At 55.6% G+C, this 18,781-nt stretch overlaps 1 protein-coding gene across 1 annotated transcript in view; it reads right to left on the bottom strand.

Moving 5' to 3' along the window:
* PSD2 (pleckstrin and Sec7 domain containing 2) overlaps window positions 1-15,686 on the bottom strand; it is a 47,396-nt gene extending 31,710 nt beyond the window's left edge. The window contains exons 1-2 of the mRNA XM_068534500.1: window positions 15,676-15,686; window positions 1,347-1,771 (exon numbers count right to left, since the gene is read on the bottom strand). Coding sequence (XP_068390601.1) covers window positions 1,347-1,720 — 374 coding nt within the window. The 5' untranslated portion in view covers window positions 1,721-1,771; window positions 15,676-15,686. The remainder of the gene's footprint in view (window positions 1-1,346; window positions 1,772-15,675) is intronic.
* Window positions 15,687-18,781: the final 3,095 nt, after the last annotated feature.

Here is an 18,781-nt window from a genome sequence, read left to right as displayed (position 1 = left end):
GTCCTGGAACAACAAGACAGAGTCCTGCCCTTGGGGGCTCTCATTTCGTGTCAGAGCCAAGAACGGTCCCCATATCTACTACCCTCTCATGCACCTGAGCAAACCTGAGGGGTAGTTTTGACAGGGGCTTGAAGACCATCAGCTTAATTTCCAAACTTCCATCTGCCTCCACCTTCAGCCATCCTCCAAAATTATACCAACCTAAATACAAACAGTGTGCTCCAAGAAGCCCCAGCCTCCTGCCCGCCCCCATAGGCCCCGCCCCTCATAGGCCCTGCCCGGATGGAAACCCTCTCTTGGCACACCCGGCACACACTCGCGTCTGACCCCACGTACTCACATTCCTGCCCTTGGAGACCTAGGCACACTCAGCCCCACACATCCACGTGCAGACCCAAACGTGCAACTCAAATGCACAGGCCAGGCACACTGACATGTTCACACATCCCCATGCACACACCAGTACACACACACATGCATGCCCCACAAACACATGCTCGCACACCTCCTACACCCTTGTCTGCCTGGGCCAGTCCCTGCAGCGGTACACAGTAAGCCTTCTATATGCTTTCTTTTCTCAGCCCACACTGGGGGTTTCTAGACATTCCCCTGCCCCATCCTCGCCTCCTTGTCCAACTGGCACCTCTAAGACGCCGGGCCTCTCCACCTCCAGCTGAGGATAATAGAAATGGGGCTGTAACTCCAGGAAGTAGGACTTACTCCAGTAAGTAGGAGTTCCTGGTCGAACTCCCAGATGGCACTCAGGGAGGAGTAGCTGACAAAGATTAATCCACATAAGCCTACTCTCTTGAGGTCAGTTGCAGAATTGGGACATTCTCATCTCCAGGAAGCAGAGGGATAGGCCAGATGACCTCCCACATCAAGGCATTTTGGAACTCTGATGTCCAGCCTGGGATGGAGGGAGTGTGGCCCTCCAACCCCACATAGAAACAGCCCACGGTGGAAGGGGAGGCGGGGGAGGGATGGACTGGGAGTTTGGGATTAGCAGATGCAAACTATTATATACAGGATGGATAAACAACAAGGTCCTATTGTACAGCACAGGGAACTATATTCAATATCCTGTAATAAACCACAATGGAAAAGAAAAATTTTTTTTAAAAAGAAACAGCCCATGGTGAATAGGGGGGCTGAGGGGGGGTGGCACAACAGGACTGCTGGCCTTTGAAATCTCTCTTATGGCCCTATCCTCCCAAAACAGGGACATAAAATTCCCATTTCATGTATGAGGAAAAACAGGAACCAGAAAGGCTAAGTGGCTAGGCCCAGGCCATGCAGCATTGGAGCAAATGTGGTGAGCCCCCCATCCCGAGACACCCACTTACCCCAGGGGAGGATCCTCAGCGTCTGGACAGAGGCTCCTGGAGGCATCGTCCCCCTCCGCCAGCACACCAGCCCTCCAGGGCCTGGACTCTGTAGAGTCTTCCAGAATGTTTGAGTCTGGCCCCAGGGCTAGGCCGTTGGTGAGGGAGAGGCCAAGGCTGAGGCCGTGGAGGGCCATGTCCAGGCCCTTTGTATGTCCCTCAGTGTCCACCAGGGTGCCCCTCATCTCATGCCCTGGGCTGGTGTGGCTACTGTTCAGGTCCTCACTGGATGCCATTCCATTCTGGACCCCAGGCTCCTCCTCAGGCTCCAGGCTGGGGTCACAGGTGGCACCATCTTCCCCAGGCAGTGCAGATAGAAGCTTATCCTCATCCATGGCAGCCACTGCTTCTACCCCGTGCTGGCTGCTTTTGGGACCCAACTTGACCTGGCAGTGGATGGAGAGAGAAAGGGGTGGATCAGAAAGAGCAGGTGCTGGGGGTCCACAGCCCAGCCGAACCAGCACCAGGCAGCCTGCCTGAGGACAGAGGATGGCCCAGATGATCTTCTCAGGACCTCTCAGCTGGAGTCTGGGTTCAGGTTGTGGCCTCTTCACTGCCTTGCTCAGGCCAGCCCCACTCACCTCTCCCCGGACCCCCAACCACTGGTGTGCCCCAGTCCTACCTTCCCTGTTAACTCTTATATATCTCTGTTGTGCCCTTCAGAATTCATCAAAACCCTCCGAGGAAGATCCAGTTTGGCAGGTACTAGGGAAGGGTCCAGGACTCCTCCAAGGCCACTTCCTCTCCCGCTGGTGAGTGAAGGGAACAGAACCCCAGGCCTACAGCAGCCAGCCACCTTGCCTCTTTCCATGTTCCCTTGCCCTGGCTCCAGGAGTGAGACAAGTGGTGACTGAAAAGATCTGGACTGGGGGCTGCTTTTAGAGGGAGAGTTAAGAAGGGAGGCAAGGAAGTCAACAGAAGTGCAGCTTTATTAACAGAGGCCACCCCAGAGAAGCCAAAGTGAGGCCCCGAGGAGGCGCTGTCCAGGGTGCTGAGCGGGGAGGCGCCACCCGGGAGACTGGCCGAGAGCGGGGCTTCCTCCACCGCTGAGCGCACAAAGCCCAGGCTGCGGGGGAGGAAGGAGGAGGGGGCCTGGGGTTCCCCTCCACACCCGGCCCCGGCCCTGGCGCTCACCCATCCTTGAGGAGGGACTCGTGAGGAGGCTGCCACGGGGCCCTCCAGGGGAGAGCACTGGAAGGGGAGCCCAACTCACCATGCGGCCTCGTGGGGTCCACGTTGGGACTCTTCACTACACCACCCAGGCCCGCCCCCTCCCCTCTGCCCTGCCCCGGGGTCTGTTTCTCCTCTGTAAAATGGGGAGACCCATTTTCCCTGCCATCTCCACACACACACCCTTTTTTAAACGGATCAGAACAAGCTCAATTTCCCAGAAGCTTCCTGTCCAATCTCAGGAGAGTGGGCAGATGTGATGGGCTGTGCTCTGGCTCTCCCCTCAGCCCTCTCTGCCCCACCTCACCCCTAGTGGCCTCTGCCACCAAGCACACAGAACGGTCCCTCCAAAGAACTTCCTTCCTCCCCTCCTTGGACCTCAGCTTCCCCCAGTAACCCCACTCTCCTCTGGAGAAAGGGTGCTGGGGGTTCAGGAGAGGCGGGAGGAGGAGAGGCACGCAGGTACAGCAACAGGGATTTAAGTGAGGCCCATACTTCCCATACTCACCTGGTCATAAGTGTCACCTGAGGAACTTGTTAAAATACAGATAGGCCCTCCCTCAGGCCTCCTGAACCAGAATCTATAGGGAACGGGTATAGTAATCTGTTATTCTTATAATAAGGCAAGTTTGGGAAACACTGGGTTAGACTCCAGGAGAAACTTCCCACTTAGAGATGAGCCTGGAGAGGAAGATGAGTCTACTTCTCTGGGGGCTTCTGGGCCCTTGGGGGGGGGGGGCTCTACCACCACAGGACCACTTAAGATTCATGTACCCCTTGGTTTTCAAACATGGAGTGGAAGAGAGCAGGCGGGACCGATGGTGATCTGGGGTCCCAGCCCACCCACCCTGACTGTCACCTCCTAGAGTTTTGAAGACTGTATGAGCATAAGATTTTACTCTAAAAAACAAAACAAAAAACTTCCACAGACTAAAAAAAAAATCTGAAAAGCTAGGCTCTAGAATATCTGGGCCCTGATCCTAGGACACTGGAGACCCCAAGGGGCTCGGCACTGAGTGAGGGATTCTTTTTGGTCTGCCCTAAATCCCTGCTGCTGCAGTTGCTATTTCAATCCATTCCCTGAGGTTGTGTACTCAGAGCAAGGAGAACAGGAAGTAATCTCCTCAGCTGAGACTCCTTGGGGGTGAGGGGAGCATTTAGAAAGGAAAGAGGAGGGACAGTGGGGCCTTTGGGCCTGCTGCCTGAGTTCTAGTCCTCTGGCCTGCTTTCTAGCCCACAGGCCTGGGTGAGCACTGGATCTGTGGCACAGGGTTTCAACCTAATTCCACCAGGATTCCTCAAGCTCCCACACCCACACATGGATGCTTAGCCCCCCTTTGGCCAGGGCTCTGCCTGAGCTCCCAGTGAGGCCTGAGATTTGAGAGCATAAGCGGCTTCACCCAGTGCTCAGTCTACACCAGCCCCAAAGCCAGGGTTATGGACAAATCAAGGACCTCTTGGGAGGCCCCTACGTCACCTCCAACTTCCAGCAGCTGCCTCAGGCTGGCTCTAGCCCTACCTGCCCTGCCATGTCCTCCTGCAGCTGAGAGCAAGATGGAGGTTCTGCCAACACCGGGCACGGGGCCGGGTCCTCAGCTTCTGGGGGTGGACAGACAAGGGGCACATTGAGCTCCACTCTGGGCAGGGGCCCAGAGTCCCTGTCTGGGCTAAAGGCCAGCTGAGCCCAGAAAGAGCTGAGCCAGGACCCCCCTCTCTTGCTGGACCCAAGGGAGGGGTGCCCTTCAGGGCAGAGGTGTGAAACAACGCCCCAAGTCCTCACTCTGAATCACCATGTGACCTGGGACTCATCATTGTCCCCTCTGCCCTTTGTGAACCCATCTGCAGAATGGGGGCATCACCTCTGCTCTCCTTCCCCAGGGCTGGTGGGAGAACTTAAGGTCATGAATGATGAGAGGGCTGAGATCCAAGGAAAAACAAACTCACTACAGAGGTCAAGGAGAAAGGCAGCTATGGCCCACTCTCTCCACTACCACATTTGACATACGGGGAGACTGAGGCACAGAACCAGGAAAGGCTTTGCCCCAGGTCACACAGTGAGTAGCTACCTCTAGACTCAGGAGTAGCCTCCCTCTGCACCTGGATGGGCTGGAAGTACAGGATGAGCCCCAGTTTCTCAGACCCTCCCTCAAGATCACGGCTCAAATCCTCAACCAGAAGAGTCTACACAAAGCAGTGACTCTGCCCACTTCCAGCCCTGCTGGCAAGAGCAGGGGAGGGGGTACAGCTGGGCCACAGGGCACTCATGAGAAGGAGATGCCTACAAATGACAGCCCAGCAGTGGCTAGATCCACTGCATCCTCCCTCAGCCAGAACCAGGCCCCTCTCTCAGCAGGGGCTCCTGTGATTGCCCTTGGGATAACCTTGGGCATAGCAGCCTCTTTTTCAGCACCAAGCAAAATGGGGTCCATGACAGTAATGGAACCCTGGCTGGGCCAGGGCTGAATGCCAAGGCAGCCACTTTCTGGGTCTCAGCTGTTCCTGCAACAACCCTATCCCCCTCCCCACTCCCCCATGGCAGCTGGAGTGAGTTGTGAAAACACAAATTATATCACACCCCTCCCTCACTGGCAACCCTCCATCAGCTCCCATCGCCAATCTGGCCTCCTCAGCATGGCCTAAAAAGGCTCTGCCTGAGCTGGTTCACTGCCCTCGGCCCATCCCCCACCCCAGCAGCCACACTGGCCTTCTTTCTGCTCCCGGAGCTCATTCCCACCTCAGGGCCTTTGCACCAGCTGTACCCTTGGCCTAGAATGCTCTTTCCCTAGATCTTTTTTTTTTTTTTTATGGTTCTAGCCTGAACCAGTTTTTACTATGATGGTTTTATTTTATTTATTTATTTTTTTTATTTTTGGCTGCATTGGGTCTTCATTGCTGTGCACAGGCCTTCTCTGGTTGCGGCGAGCGGGGTCTACTCTTCGTTGTGGTGCGCGGGCTTCTCATTGCAGTGGCTTCTCTTGTTGTGAAGCACGGGCTCTAGGCGCGTGGGCTTCAGTAGTTGTGGCATGTGGGCTCAGTAGTTGTGGCACGCAGGCTCAGTAGTTGTGGCATGCGAGCTCTAGAGCGCAGGCTCAGTAGTTGTGGCGCACGGGCTTAGTTGCTCCGCGGCATGTGGGATCTTCCCGTGTCCCCTGCATTGGCAGGCGGATTCTTAACCACTGCACCACCAGGGAAGCCCTCCCTAGATCTTTAAATGACTGCCTCTTCTGTCACTCAGGGCTCAACTCCAGTGCTGCCTCCTCAGAGAGGCCCTCTCTGACTACACAGCACTCTTCTACACTCCTTCACGGAGCAACATATCTGCTAAGCATCGTTTAGCAGATCTGAAGCTCCCTTTTCTATTTGTTTCCTTATTTTCTGCCCATCCCCCTCACCAGGTGGTAAGTTCAGTGAGGGTGGGGACTATGTCATGTTCACTGCTGTCTCTCCCAGAGCCTAGCACAGTGCCTGGCAAACAGTGGACACTTTTTAAATATTTGGTGAATGATAACCTAGAGATTACCATCATCCCCATTGTAGGCAGAGGCTGAGAGAGGTTGAGGACCATGCTCAGGGTCACGAAGGTGGAAAGTGACACGGCTGGCTTCTGCGTGGAACAACACGGGACTGTCATAGGGATAACCTCGTAAAGTGCCTTCCATGCTGGGATCCAAGCCAGGGACTGTGGGAAGCCCAAGGAAAGGGCTGGAGGGCCCAACATGTTCTATAAGACAGAGGGCAGATGCACGGGTGCAGGCGCCTGCGTGCACATCTGTGAGCAAACATACGGTACAGGCATTTGTGGGCACACACACACACATCCCACATATATTCAGACCCATAAACACACATGAAAGGAGCTGGACAGCTACTCATGAGGTAGGCTCCTGAGGTGGTGAGGAGCCTACAGGCCTAGGGGCAAGGTCCAGGGCAGCTAGACCTACATCACTGGGCAGCTGGGTGATTGGTTGAACCCATTCTTCTCTGGGAGAAGCTGGGGCAGGGGAGGGACAACCCAGTGCTTCAGGCTAGGGAAGGTGCTGGGGAAGACAGGCACCCACACTGACCACAGCCACACCCATGGCATCAGGCAGCTGTGTGGGTTTGGGAGGAGATGGGGGAGTACAGGCCCACCTGGTAGAAATGGGGGCACAGGAGGCAGAGCTGGGATAGGGGACCCGTGGCACTGAGCACTACCCAGGACAGGCAAAATCTAAGAGCCTGTGGGATGTCCGAGAGTGCCTACAGCCCAGGCAGGGTATGTAGAGGGGATGGGGAGCAGAGAAAATCATTCTGGAATGTCAGTGTCCAGGCAAAACTGAGACTACAGCTGTCCCAGGCAGCAGGGCTGAGAGCCAGGCACTCAGGTGTTGCCTCCAATGTGCTAGGGGAGTTTGGGCAAATGAAACCCTTCTCTGGCCTCATTCCCTGTGTACATCAGAGATTCCTAACCATTTCTAAGCCTTAGACCTCTTTGAGCATCTGATGGAACTCTGGATCTTGCTCCAGATAGACTCACACAGGTGCACAATATTTTGAGTATTTTTTGAGAGGCTCATGGACCCCTACAGCCCATCCATAGGAACTGGGCATGAACCCCAACCTGGACAATCCCCAAGGACCTTCCACCTCTGACATTGTACACTCAGAGTTCCATGAACGCTACTTGGGAAAAAAAAAAAAAAGCTGGAAACCTTTCATTCTCAGACCTATTCTCTGCCCCCTGGGAACCTACCTTGAACACCCCCATTGATTCCACTGCCCTTTCCCAAAATTTCTACTACACTAATTGACTCCCTAGCTCACCCAGATTTTAGCACATGGGCTGGGATCTTCACACACACACGAACACACAACTGTACCCACGTGGACAGTTAAATTAGACAATCAGCGAAAAGGGCTGGTGTGCTGTAAGTGCTCAGAACAGACCTTGGCCAGCTGTGCCCCACACCATTCATGGGGCCCAGGCTGGCCCAGACCTGTCCACTCCAACCCTCCACAAGAACCTGCTGAGCCACTGACAGCACGAGCAACAGGGAGGTGACGGGAAGACCTCTCAGCGGGGCCCCTGGATCACACAGCTCACCATGCCCCCCCACAATCTCTGCCAGCCAACAAGTCTGGAGGTCAGGACCTTCCTGTCATCCCAGAGCTGTGAGCACACTCCGAGGCACAGATCAGCCTGGGCGTGTACCTCCTCCATGTCCCACCTGCCCGGGGCAGGGAGATGCCCCAGATAATATGGAGGGATGTCTATCCAGGAGCCTTGGGAACTGCCCTGCCTCCATTCCCCAAAGTGACCCTAATCCTTCTACCCACTTGGTCTTCTCAGCTTGGACCACCTAGTGCCTCTGATGGGACAGTCCAGGACAGTGGGTCAGCACCCTAACTGTGCAGTCAGAAAGACCTGGCTTCAAATCCCACAAGCTGTGTGACCTCAGGAAAGTTGCCTACCTCTCTGAGCCTCAGCACCTTCCTCAGCAAAATGGGGGTGGTGGTGCTAACAGCATCTGCCCCGCAGGGCTGCAGGGAGGACAAAGGAGATGGCTTGGCTGCGATGCTCAGCTCAGAGTCAGGCACAAGTGCTCAGGGACGGGTGGCAGCTACTGCTTTTCCAGAACCATCTCTCAGGTCTGCAGGGGCGGGAGCTGGCTGCCCACATTGGGGGCAGAATGCACAGTAGAGCAGCACAGGACACCCAGTGGGCCCCAGCAGACATTTGCCCCGGGCAGCCTGTCAGAGCAGGTTCTGAGGCAGCTGCTTCAGAGGCCCAGCCTGAGGGTGGAGGCAGGAGAAAGGCTCCTGTGGCGACAAGGAGGGTGGGCCAGAGAGGGTGCCCCACCCTTTCCTGAGGCAGGTGAAGACCCTACAGTCCTGGCCCCACTAACACTCCCGCCCCAGACCAGGCTCCCACCTAGCTTTCCATCTCAAGGCACAAGAGCCACACCAGGTGCAGGGCAAGGGCCAGGGGTCTGGGCCTCCCTTAAAAGGTTCCCATCCCCTTCAGGTGATGTTAATCTGGGATTAACCGGGAGCCCAGCACCAACCTGCTTTCTTCCTCTCAGCCTGGCCTTGGGTTGTGGGTGTCTGGAAGGCCTCCTTTCTCATGGTTGGGCAGACAGAGGTTCCTGGGATTGGGTGTACATTTGCATCTTATCTGCACGTGCCCTGCAGCCTGTTGGGACTTTCAGGGGCCCCTGGGCCCAGCTCTGCAAAGGTCATTCTTTTACATCTCCCAGCTTACTTCACTCCCTGCCCCTCAGCCACTTGGCACCTTCATTTGCTTAGCATTTGCATACATCTGCATGCTGGTCTGGAGAGCCCTCAACACTGATGAAATTCACAGTGTCTGCTGTCAAACCCCAAATCATGTTTATAGCTGGTGACTCTACCCCCAGTCAACTTCCCTGCAGGGTGAGCCCTCAGTTATTTGGGACCACAAAGGGCTACGCTGTTCTGGTTAAGTTGGCTGCTGCCTGTCTTCCTGAAACTTAGCTGGCACCTGGGACTCACTCTGCTTCTTGAGCCACATTTGAGCCATGAGCCTGCAGATTGAGAGCTTAACCCCAAAAGCTACAAAGAACTGGCCAAGGGCAAGTCCTCCCAGCAAGTCCTGCCTTGGCTAAAAAGCCTGGGGAGGGGCAGGCTTCAGGGGCTGCAACTCTGAGCAGCCTCCCCCCAGTCTGGTTCAACAGCCAAGAGAGATGAACCAAGAAATTTCATCCTCCCTGCTCCCTGCCCAATTTTCATTTACCCCATACTCTCCAGATCCTCACATTCTCTGTCTACCCTGCCTCTTCCTCTCTGCCTCCTGCCCTGAGACCTTCCTCCCCACCCTCTCCCCAACCTCTTGATTATGTCACTCCACTTAACCCCTCCCTTGCTGAGTCCCCTCTTCCCCTCCCTCCCTCCTCTTACCCTGTCCTCTCCTGTCTCTGTTTTAGGGCTTCAGCACAGGGTCTGACAAAGGTTGTGGTCTCCTTGGGCCCGGTTGAAGGTGAGCAGCATGTGGTGCAAAGTGAGCAGGTGTGAAAGGGTCTGTACTGGGCCGTTCCACCATCACCTCCCTGTCCCCATCTTTGAAACTGGCCCTCCTATTCAGCCATAGCCCACTGATGGGAGATCTGGGGGCTGGTAAAAGTCTCACCCCTTCATGGACTGTCCATGGGATAGCAGAGAAAGAGAGGAGTCAGGAATGACACCAGTATTTCGACCCTGAGCACCTAGAAGGATGGAGTTGCAATTCCTGAGATGGGGAAGACTGGGTGGAGCAAGTTTGGGAAGGAAGATCAGGAAGAAAGGAGCTCAGCTTTGGACAAGTTGAGTTTGAGGTGTCCAGTAGACATGGCAGTCGAGATGCTGAGTGGGCTTTTGGAGCTCAGGAGAGAAGTCAAAATTTGGGATATAAATTTGGGAGCCGGCAGCACATAGGTGGTGCGTAAAGCCATAGGACGGGATGAGATCGGCTCAGGAGTGAATGCAGGTGAGGAAGAGCAGCCATGCAAGGGATGAGTCTGAGCACTCCAATATTGTGAGCTGGGGGTCGGGGAGAAGGAGCACCCACGAGGTCAGAGGAAAACAGGACAATGGATGTCCTGGAGATCAAGGAATGTATTTCAAGGAAGAGGGAGAGATTGAAGGTGCCAAATGAGGCAGATGAGGACTGAGAATGGCTATTGGGTGTAGCAACATGGAGGTCATTGGTGACCTTGAGAAGAGCAGTCAGTGGACAACCCTTCTGGGGAGGTTTGCTGTAAAGAGGAGCACAGAGATGCAGTGGTAGCTGGCTGGAGAAAATGAGAGAGCCATCTTTTAAGACAGGAGAAACAATAACAAGATATCTGCTGAAAGGTACTTCCCTGGTAGCGCAGTGGTTAAGAACCCGCCTGCCAACGCAGGGGACACGGGTTCGATCCCTAGTCCGGGAAGATCCCACATGCCTCGGAGCCATTAAGCCTGTGCGCCACAACTACTGAGCCTGCACTCTAGAGCCCGCGAGCCACAACTACTGAGCCCGCGCACCACGACTACTGAAGCCTGCGCAATTAGAGCCCATGCTCCACAACAAGAGAAGCCACGACCATGAGAAGCCCATGCACTGCAACGAAGAGTAGCCCCCACTCACCGCAACTAGAGAAAGCCCACACACAGCAAGGAAGATCCCGTGCAGCCAAAAATAAAATAAATAAATAAATTTATTACCAAAAAAAAAAAAAAAAAAAGATATCTGCTGATGGAATGATCCACTGGGGGGGAGCCTATAAGGCAGGAGGGAGCATTTGCTGGAACAGTGTGCCCTCCACCACCCACATTATAGGTTCCCCTCTACTGCACAAGGGGACAGGATCTATTTGCACAAATTGAGGGCTGGCCTAAACCAGGAGCAGGGACACTTCACCCGCAGCAACTGGGGAAGGCAGAGCAGTGGGTGCAGATGCTAGTGGATGGGTGAACGTAGCACTGGGAGTCTGAGGAAGTTCTAACTGCTTCTGTTTTCTCAAAGAAGTAGGAAGCAAAGTCATCAGCTTTGAGGGAGGATTGCAGAAGAGGGGCTAGGGTTGAAGGCAGAACAGAAAGAGTGAAATAGTCATCAGGTAGGGGGAAAGGGGATGGATTTACGACCCATGTGGGACTGCGGGACAGCACTAAGGACACACCCGAAGTTCATGGTTTTGAACTAAAAGTGAGACCAGTCAGGTCAGAGGATTTTCTCAGCCTCATTCAGCTGCACAGAGGGAGCAGACCAGGCACTGCATTTAACCAGGGTTGGGGTTTTGCCAAGCAAGTATGAAGAAGTGAAATGAGGTAAGGGAGTTGGGGGTCTTCAAGGGAGAGATTATCCTGACTTTTATAGTGGCAGCTGCCTCTGAGCCGGCCCCTGCCCCCACTCAAAGTCCCTCCGCTGCTGGTACCTGAAAGCCCACCATCTGCTCCCTGCTGTGGGTTGTGTGTGGCCTTCCCTCTGCCCTCATCCCACCAAGACCTGGGGAAGTGAACTTCCCATGCGCTGTTCCTTTGACCTGGAAAGTACCTCAGACCTCACACGCTCAAACCAGCATTCTCCACATCCTCCCCAAGCCATCGCATGACAGCTCTCCCCACCACTAGTCGGATACCAGTGCTCATCATTCTGCCTCCTAATCTCTCCTTACTCCACCCCTTCTCTCCACCCCCCACCTGCCATACCCCAGTCCCAGCAGGGCCACCACACCAACTCCATTCCCCCTGTGCATTCCCTCTGTGCGCCGTACGCAGCAGCCTAGAATCCAGTGCACCAGCATCCTGTGCTGGACCATGTCACGGCCTCCTGACCGTCCCTTTCACCCCGTTCGCCCCGCCAGTCCATGCCATCCTCCTCAGAGCACCCTTCCCAGCACTCACATCTGCCTCATCGCTCCCCTCTTTAAAACCCTTCAGTAGCTCCCCGTGCCCTTGGGGAAAGGGCCAGCTGTCAGCCCACATTCTAGGCCAGCTGTGGTCCAGGCCCCACCCCCTTTCTTCCTGTCTTGCCCCCAACTCCCTCTCCTCCCCCCCCACCCTGTGCCCCTCACTGCTTTCTCGGGGCTTCTTCCCCACACTGACAGCACCTGCCCTGAGTTGTGGCTCATCCCATCCACACCCCTGAGGCTGTGAACTCCTTGAAGGCCCCATCAGTGTCTGCTTAATCACCCTCCTCTGGCGTATGTTCTGAAGGGGGGGGTTCAGTCAGTTTTGCTGACCTGGAGTGCGGGTGACCAGGTGGATGAAGCTTCTGGAGGTAGGGAAGAGGGAGGAACAGGGTTGAAACAAAGGGACTCCTTAGCCAAGTGACCTAACTTAGCACCATCTATTATAGCACAGGCTAATGACATGCGCCTGCTGATGGACACGACATCGCCTATGGGATATTCTTGCCCAAAAATGTTTAACCTGACTCTACTCATGAGGAAGCAATAAGACAAACCCAGAATGTGGGGCATTCTACATGAACACTGACCAGGGCTCTTTAAAACTGACAATGTCATAAGAGACTTCAAAAAAAAAAGCAGAGAATTGTTCTAGATTAAAGGGGACTAAAGAGACATAACTAAATGCAATGTGTGATCCTTTATCAAAAAAAAATTTTTTTTAAGCTATAAAGAACATTACAGGGACAACTAGAGAGATTTCAATATGGATTACATGAGATTAGATTGCATCATTAAATTTCTTGGGTATGATTAACAGTAATTATGTAGAAAAATGTCCTTGTCTCAGGAAATTCATGCTGAAGTATTTAGAGCTGAAGTGCTATGATGTCTGCAACTTACTTTCAGAAGTTTCAGAAAGACAGAGAAAAACAAATGTGGGCAAAATGTCAACCATTGGCAAATCTAGGTCTCTAGGTGAAGGGTATATTGGTGGGTGTTCATTGTTCGATCAGATGTGACAAGACAAAAAGTTAGGGGGGAGGGAAGGGAGTGGAGGGAGACACTCTAAAGAGGGGAGCTCAGGGCCCCTGATGGCGCAGGAGTCAGGAGAGGGCAGTCCTTACTGCAGCAGACAGCACGCTGGGCTGTGGGCCTGGCCTGGATGCCGGAGTCCTCCGGGGCCAAGTAGACACAGCCCTGGAGCGGCTCACCACCTAAACAGGGTCAGGCTTACCTGCAAGCAAACCAACTTAGGAGGACAGGGCCCTGCAGGAAACAGCCAGGTCCCAGGGAGACCAGCAGGGCAGCCCTCAGCCGGGACAGGACTGGCAGGAACAGGGGCCCTAACCCACCTCTGCCTGAACCGTAGCAAGGCGCTGGGTCTGGCCCAGGCCCACCCCCCCACCAAACACCCCTCAAGGGGTGACAGCCTGAGTGTATCCTCCCGTGTGAGGAGCCAGGCTAAATATGGAGCTCCAGACATAAGATGCCTCTCAAAACAGATTTTCCTGGAAAAGACCATCTGGCAAAGAATGTCTAGAGCATCATCTGTCGCGAGAGGCAGTGTTGTTCTCCTTCAGGCCAACGTCCGGAATGGGAATGCCTTGATCCCAGCTCTCTAGAAGATCCCAGCTTAGTGCCTCAGTTTTCCCCAAGTTCACTCTCTTGCTCCAGATGAAAAGGTGCTCAGTCCTACCTCCCTCCTAACTTGCACCTCCAAGGAAGAAGAGAATGAGATTGGGGACAGAAGTCCAAGCTTCAAGCAGTTCTGCCCATGTGCAAATCCTGATTCTGCCACTTACTAACCAGGTGACTCTGAACAAGCAACTTTTCCCTGAGCCTCAGTATCTACAAAAAGGAAATAATGGGCATACCTCCCTCTAAAGGCTGGTCTGTGTAGGAGAGTACTTAGCACAGTGGCAGTGCACGATTCTGGAAGCTGGGCGAAGCAATGTCCCCCCACCCCTCTCTCAGTCCTGTCAAGAGCAGCAAGTCCTTTCCAGGTAACTTTGCTCCCCTGCGTCAGGAAACACTGAGGGTCAGGCCGGCTGGGGGAGTGCACACCCATAGCTGTCAGACCAGCAGCAGGAGGGAAGCCTCTCAGGCTGGCACAGGGCACTCCTGGGACTACAGGGTACAAGTCACCTAAGCATTGAGGTTTCAGCCCCTGCAAAAGGCACCAGCAGGGGAGGCCTTCAAAGGGCATTCCAGTCAACCTTCTACCTTTAGTTGGGCCACCACCCACCTACTCATCCCAATGTGTGGGAATCCTCTGGTTCAGGCCACAACCTAGGGACCTGCCATGTTTCCACTAGGACCAAACTTTGCAGTAGCCTCATTCAAAAGCCACTGACTCTTACCATATGCTGGGGAAAAGGGGCTCTTGAGAGGGAAGGTGGGTATGATGTAAAAGAGGTAAGGTGGGTAAGGGAGGGCAGCTGGCCCATTTTGCTGATTCAGAGATCATAGGTCATAGAACTTGCAGCATCCCTGTGAGGTAGGGTTCCTAACCTCCCAAGGAAGGAGTGGAAAAATGACTATATCTGCTGGGTCCAGAGCTTGGACTTGGAGACGGTCCCAATGCCCCTTCCCCACTCTCCCTCTAGCTGCCTGAGTATCCCCCATTAAGCAGCTTTTGTTTCCAGGGTCTGGAAGAAGGAGCTGGAGAACCCAGGAAAGTCCAAATGCCTCTCGCCAAACCCAGGCTGCCCATCTGTCCTGGCTAAACCCTGAGCCCTCTCCCTGCTCCCCATTCACCCACCCATCAAGTTCAGCCTGGCTTATCCTGAGCCTTCCAGGAATTCTCAGACCCACTTCCATTGTGGCTGGTGCCCCCAGTTCTCTCCAAGGGCACCCCAAGATGGCCCTAAGGTTAAGGGATGGGCTGAGGCAGTGGCTCCCTGGGCCTGTGCAGAGACAATGCCCCCAGTTCTGACTCAGGGAGTCCCCAGGTCCTCCAGGGACAGCAAGAGTTGGAATACCTCCTCCTAGGAGGGGGGCCAGCTGAGCAGGTGGTCCCCACATCTGGACACCCTGCCCCACCCCAGCCCTAGCAGTAATTACAAGGATCCCTCCCTCCCTGCGGCTGCCACAGCCATTATGTGCCTCCTGGCCTTGCCTGATGCCTGCCACGCCCCCATGCAAGCCCTGCTCCAGCGGCAGAGCTCAGAGCCGCTGAGGCCTGGCCGCTAAGCCAGGCTGTCAAAGTTGGGAAACTGGAAACAGAAATAAATCTTCAAAGCTGCTCCGTGGTAAAGGTGGTGGCCAGCAGGCCTGGCACCCAACACCCCAGGTCCCTGGCCACCAAGCTCCCACTGGCACCCCATCAACGTACACATATACACTCAGATTAGACAAACGGCGGGGGTGGGGGGGGGCGGAGATCAGGAGACAACTGGGCTGCCGGCCCTAACCCTCCCTGCAGGCTAGCCTGGGCCTCTCTAGCGGTGCCCTCTCTCCCTGGCCCAGACTCTGCCATCCCGGGCTTCCTCTTTCGGCCCCATCTCCATGACAACCGTATCCTTCAGATGCTCCAGCCGCCACGGAATTGATCTCGAAATGTAGCTTTGTTAGCAGACCCGGGTGGGCACGGAGGGCGGAGGGCGGCGCCGCCACCCAGCATGCTCCCCCCAACCCCAGCAGCCCCTCCCGGCCCCCAGCCCAGCTTCGGGAGGGGCGGGGTCCCGGAGCACGCTGACCCTGGGGACAAGGTGTTCCCGCACGGCCCGACTCACCGCTCCTGCTCCCAGTCGCTGGGTCCAGCCTCTCACGGTGGGGCCATGAGGAGGCCCCCGCTGGACCGACCGTCCCACTCCGCCACCGCCTGTCGGGGCTCCCGCGCTCGCTGCTATCCCTTCAGGTGTCGGAGCGCGGCTGTGGAGAAGCAGAGCAGAGGTGGGGGGGACGGACGGTAGGAGGGAGGGAAGGAAGTAGAGGAGGGAGGGAGGAGCGGGAAGGGCGGGGAAGGGCGGGGGGACTGCGGGCGGGGGGCGGGGGGAATGGAGCCGGGAGGCGACAGCGGCCACGCAGTCCTCCCGCCCGCCTGCCCACCTGCCCCAGCTCTGCACTGGGGGCCGGATCGCGCGCCCAGACCCGGCCGAGAAGGGCGGCCAGCCCCGTCCCGCACCAGCCCGCGCCGGCCCTTTAAGAAAGTGGGGGAGGGGAGCGCTGCGAGGTTCCGCCCCCGCTCCTAGCCCAGCCGAGCTCCAGCTGTCCTCTAACCCCGGGCCAGCCGGCCGGACCCAACACCGCCCCCTCGGCGGGACCTTGGGGCCCCAGACCCTGAGCACTCAGGAACCACCCTCCTCGAGGTGAAGGAGGGAGCGGGTCCCCTGGTCTGTTCGTGGTCTGACTCCTTGCCCTGCACACCCCCGCCAGCGCGCGCGCGCGCACACACACACACACACCACACACACACACACCGCTACACACACACACCACACACACACACACCACACACACACACCGCCACACACACACACACCACACACACACACACACCACACACACACCCCGCCCAGGGGAGACCCAACCGACTGAGAGGAGTGAGGAGTGCCGGGATCAAGGTGGATGATCCCAGAGAGAGGGAGGCTGAGCCCAACCTACTTACCTACCTACTGAGACAGACAGAGGGACAGACAGACCTGGGGTGTGGGGTGAGAAGGGGGGCTTGGGACAGAGCTGGAAGGAGTGCAGTGAGGAGGGGTGCAGGAGAGAGGGACAAAGGGGAGAGACCCTGAGGGAGGGGAAGGGGAGAATACAGAGTCCCAGTACCAGGTCAGGAGCCCAGTACTCTGGGCTGTGGAAACTCTCTCCCAAGGAACCTGGCCCACAGACCCTGCTAGTCACCACCTGGAGCCTCCCCCCACCCCAGGACCCTAGCTCTGAAGAGAAGGTTGACAGTATTGTATCTGGGCTAAACACTAAAAAGAACATCCTGGCTGTGAGGCTCCTACAGGGCAAGATTCCACCCCTCAGAGAGGTAATAAAGGGCCCCCACCCACAGGGATCTAGGGAGACCGGGAGCTGTGGGGAGGCAGGGCAGGTGAGCAGGCCCCATGCCATGGACAAGGGAGATCAGGTTAGGGTCAGGCCCTACCACAGGAAGCCACTTTCCACCTTTCTCCTTCCACTCCAGCCCCCAAGCGCTGTTCACTTCACCCAGCTCCTTCCCACCTCCACACTTTTGCAAGTATTCCACCCTCTGCCTTGTCGGGCCTTGATCCTGCTGTGCTCAATGAACTCCTACCCAATCCTCAAATCCCTCCTTAAATGCCTCTTCCTCCATGAAGCTTTCTGCGTCCTTCCTCCCACCCATAGACACACATACAGTTAGGGACCCTCTTCTTAAGGAGGAGAGGATGACAGAAGAGAGGATTTGCTGACCTATGAGGGGTGCCTAAGCTGTGCAGAGTGGCAGTAATTGGAGGTACAGGGTCTGAGCTGTGATCAGTCTCCTCCCTCTTCAAGCTGGGCTACAGCTGGAGCTGGGGTTTCATCAACCACAGTGACATTTCTGCTATTAACTGTGCATCTACTGTGTGCCCGAGTCCACACTAAATGCTTTCTATGTGTTATATTTAACCCTCAAAACAATCCTACGACCTGTTTTACAGATGAGAAAACAAACTCCAAAAGCATAAGCCAGGAGGTCTGATCCTGTAGACCCAGCTGAGCAGTTGAGAGGGCACTCTGGCCACAGCCCTTCATGGCCCATCAGACCCTAGGACATTCCCAGGGAGCCAGTCTACTGCAGGGGCCCAGGATCTTCTCGAAGGACACAGAGGGATCATGGCTTCCCTGCTGTCCTGCCCTCTACCTTCTGCCCTCTGCTACCTGCAGGCAGGGCTGGGCGGCAGGTGGCAACCAGCAAGGGCGGTGGGAGGAAGTGGTGGTGACAAGGCTTTGCTCCTTATCCTCAGGACCCATGACCTCAAGTCACAGCTGGACCACATTTCTGAGCTTCCACTTCCTCATCTACCCAATGAGGATGGTCACAGCCCCTCTTATGGGGCAGGGATGAAAGGAGTTAATGTGCTCGGTGCCCACCCACCCAAGACCCGGCTCACAGATGCACCCAACAGGCCACGGCTCTTCCGATTGTAATGAGTGACTTACTCATGGAATGGGTTATTTAATCCCTGTCCACCTAGATAGACTATGAGCCCCCTGAAGACAAGGTCTGCCTTGTTCGCAATGTACCCTCAGCACCTAATACACGGTATGGCTTGATAACTGTATGTGAAAAGAAAAAACGGAAGGAAGGAGGGTCCAGCTGTCTCTCCACTTAACTGGGCCAGACTGGTACGCAAAACCTAGTCCCTGGGCTGGATCTGCTCCCCAACCTTCAAAACTCTGGAGCCTGCTTCAATGGGCATGAGCTGGCCAGCGCCAGGAGACAGGAGTTCTAGTGTGGCCACTGCTGCTTCCTGGCTGTGTGGCCGTGGGCAGCTATATCCCCTCCCTGAGCCTCATTTTCCCATGTTCAAAGTGGAACTAGCTCAAAGGGCTCAAAGGACTGTCACAAGGCCACAGGTGGGCTCTGTGTGAGAGAGCACTTTGGGTGCCATGCACATGGGAGAGAGGGTTATTGTTATTAGTCCTTGTAGCTACTTTTACCTCGAAAGAAAACAAGGTCAGCATCCCCCCAGCCAGCAACCAAAATGCTCTGTATTCCCCAGCATTCCTCCAGGGAAAGAAGAATCAGCGGCTTCTCCCGTTCCTCATGAGGGTGAGTCTCAGGAAGGCAGATGCTAGAGGCTAGACAGGGCAGGAGACACAGTTCCCAGCCCACCCAGCCCACCACAGCCTCTGCCATGCCGAGGCCTCTACCTGACGTCC

The sequence above is a fragment of the Eschrichtius robustus genome, chromosome 2 (assembly GCF_028021215.1).
Source record: "Eschrichtius robustus isolate mEscRob2 chromosome 2, mEscRob2.pri, whole genome shotgun sequence".
NCBI lineage: Eukaryota > Metazoa > Chordata > Mammalia > Artiodactyla > Eschrichtiidae > Eschrichtius > Eschrichtius robustus.
The sequence above is the reverse complement of the archived record's forward strand: the minus strand, read 5'-3'. Positions and strand labels throughout refer to the sequence as shown.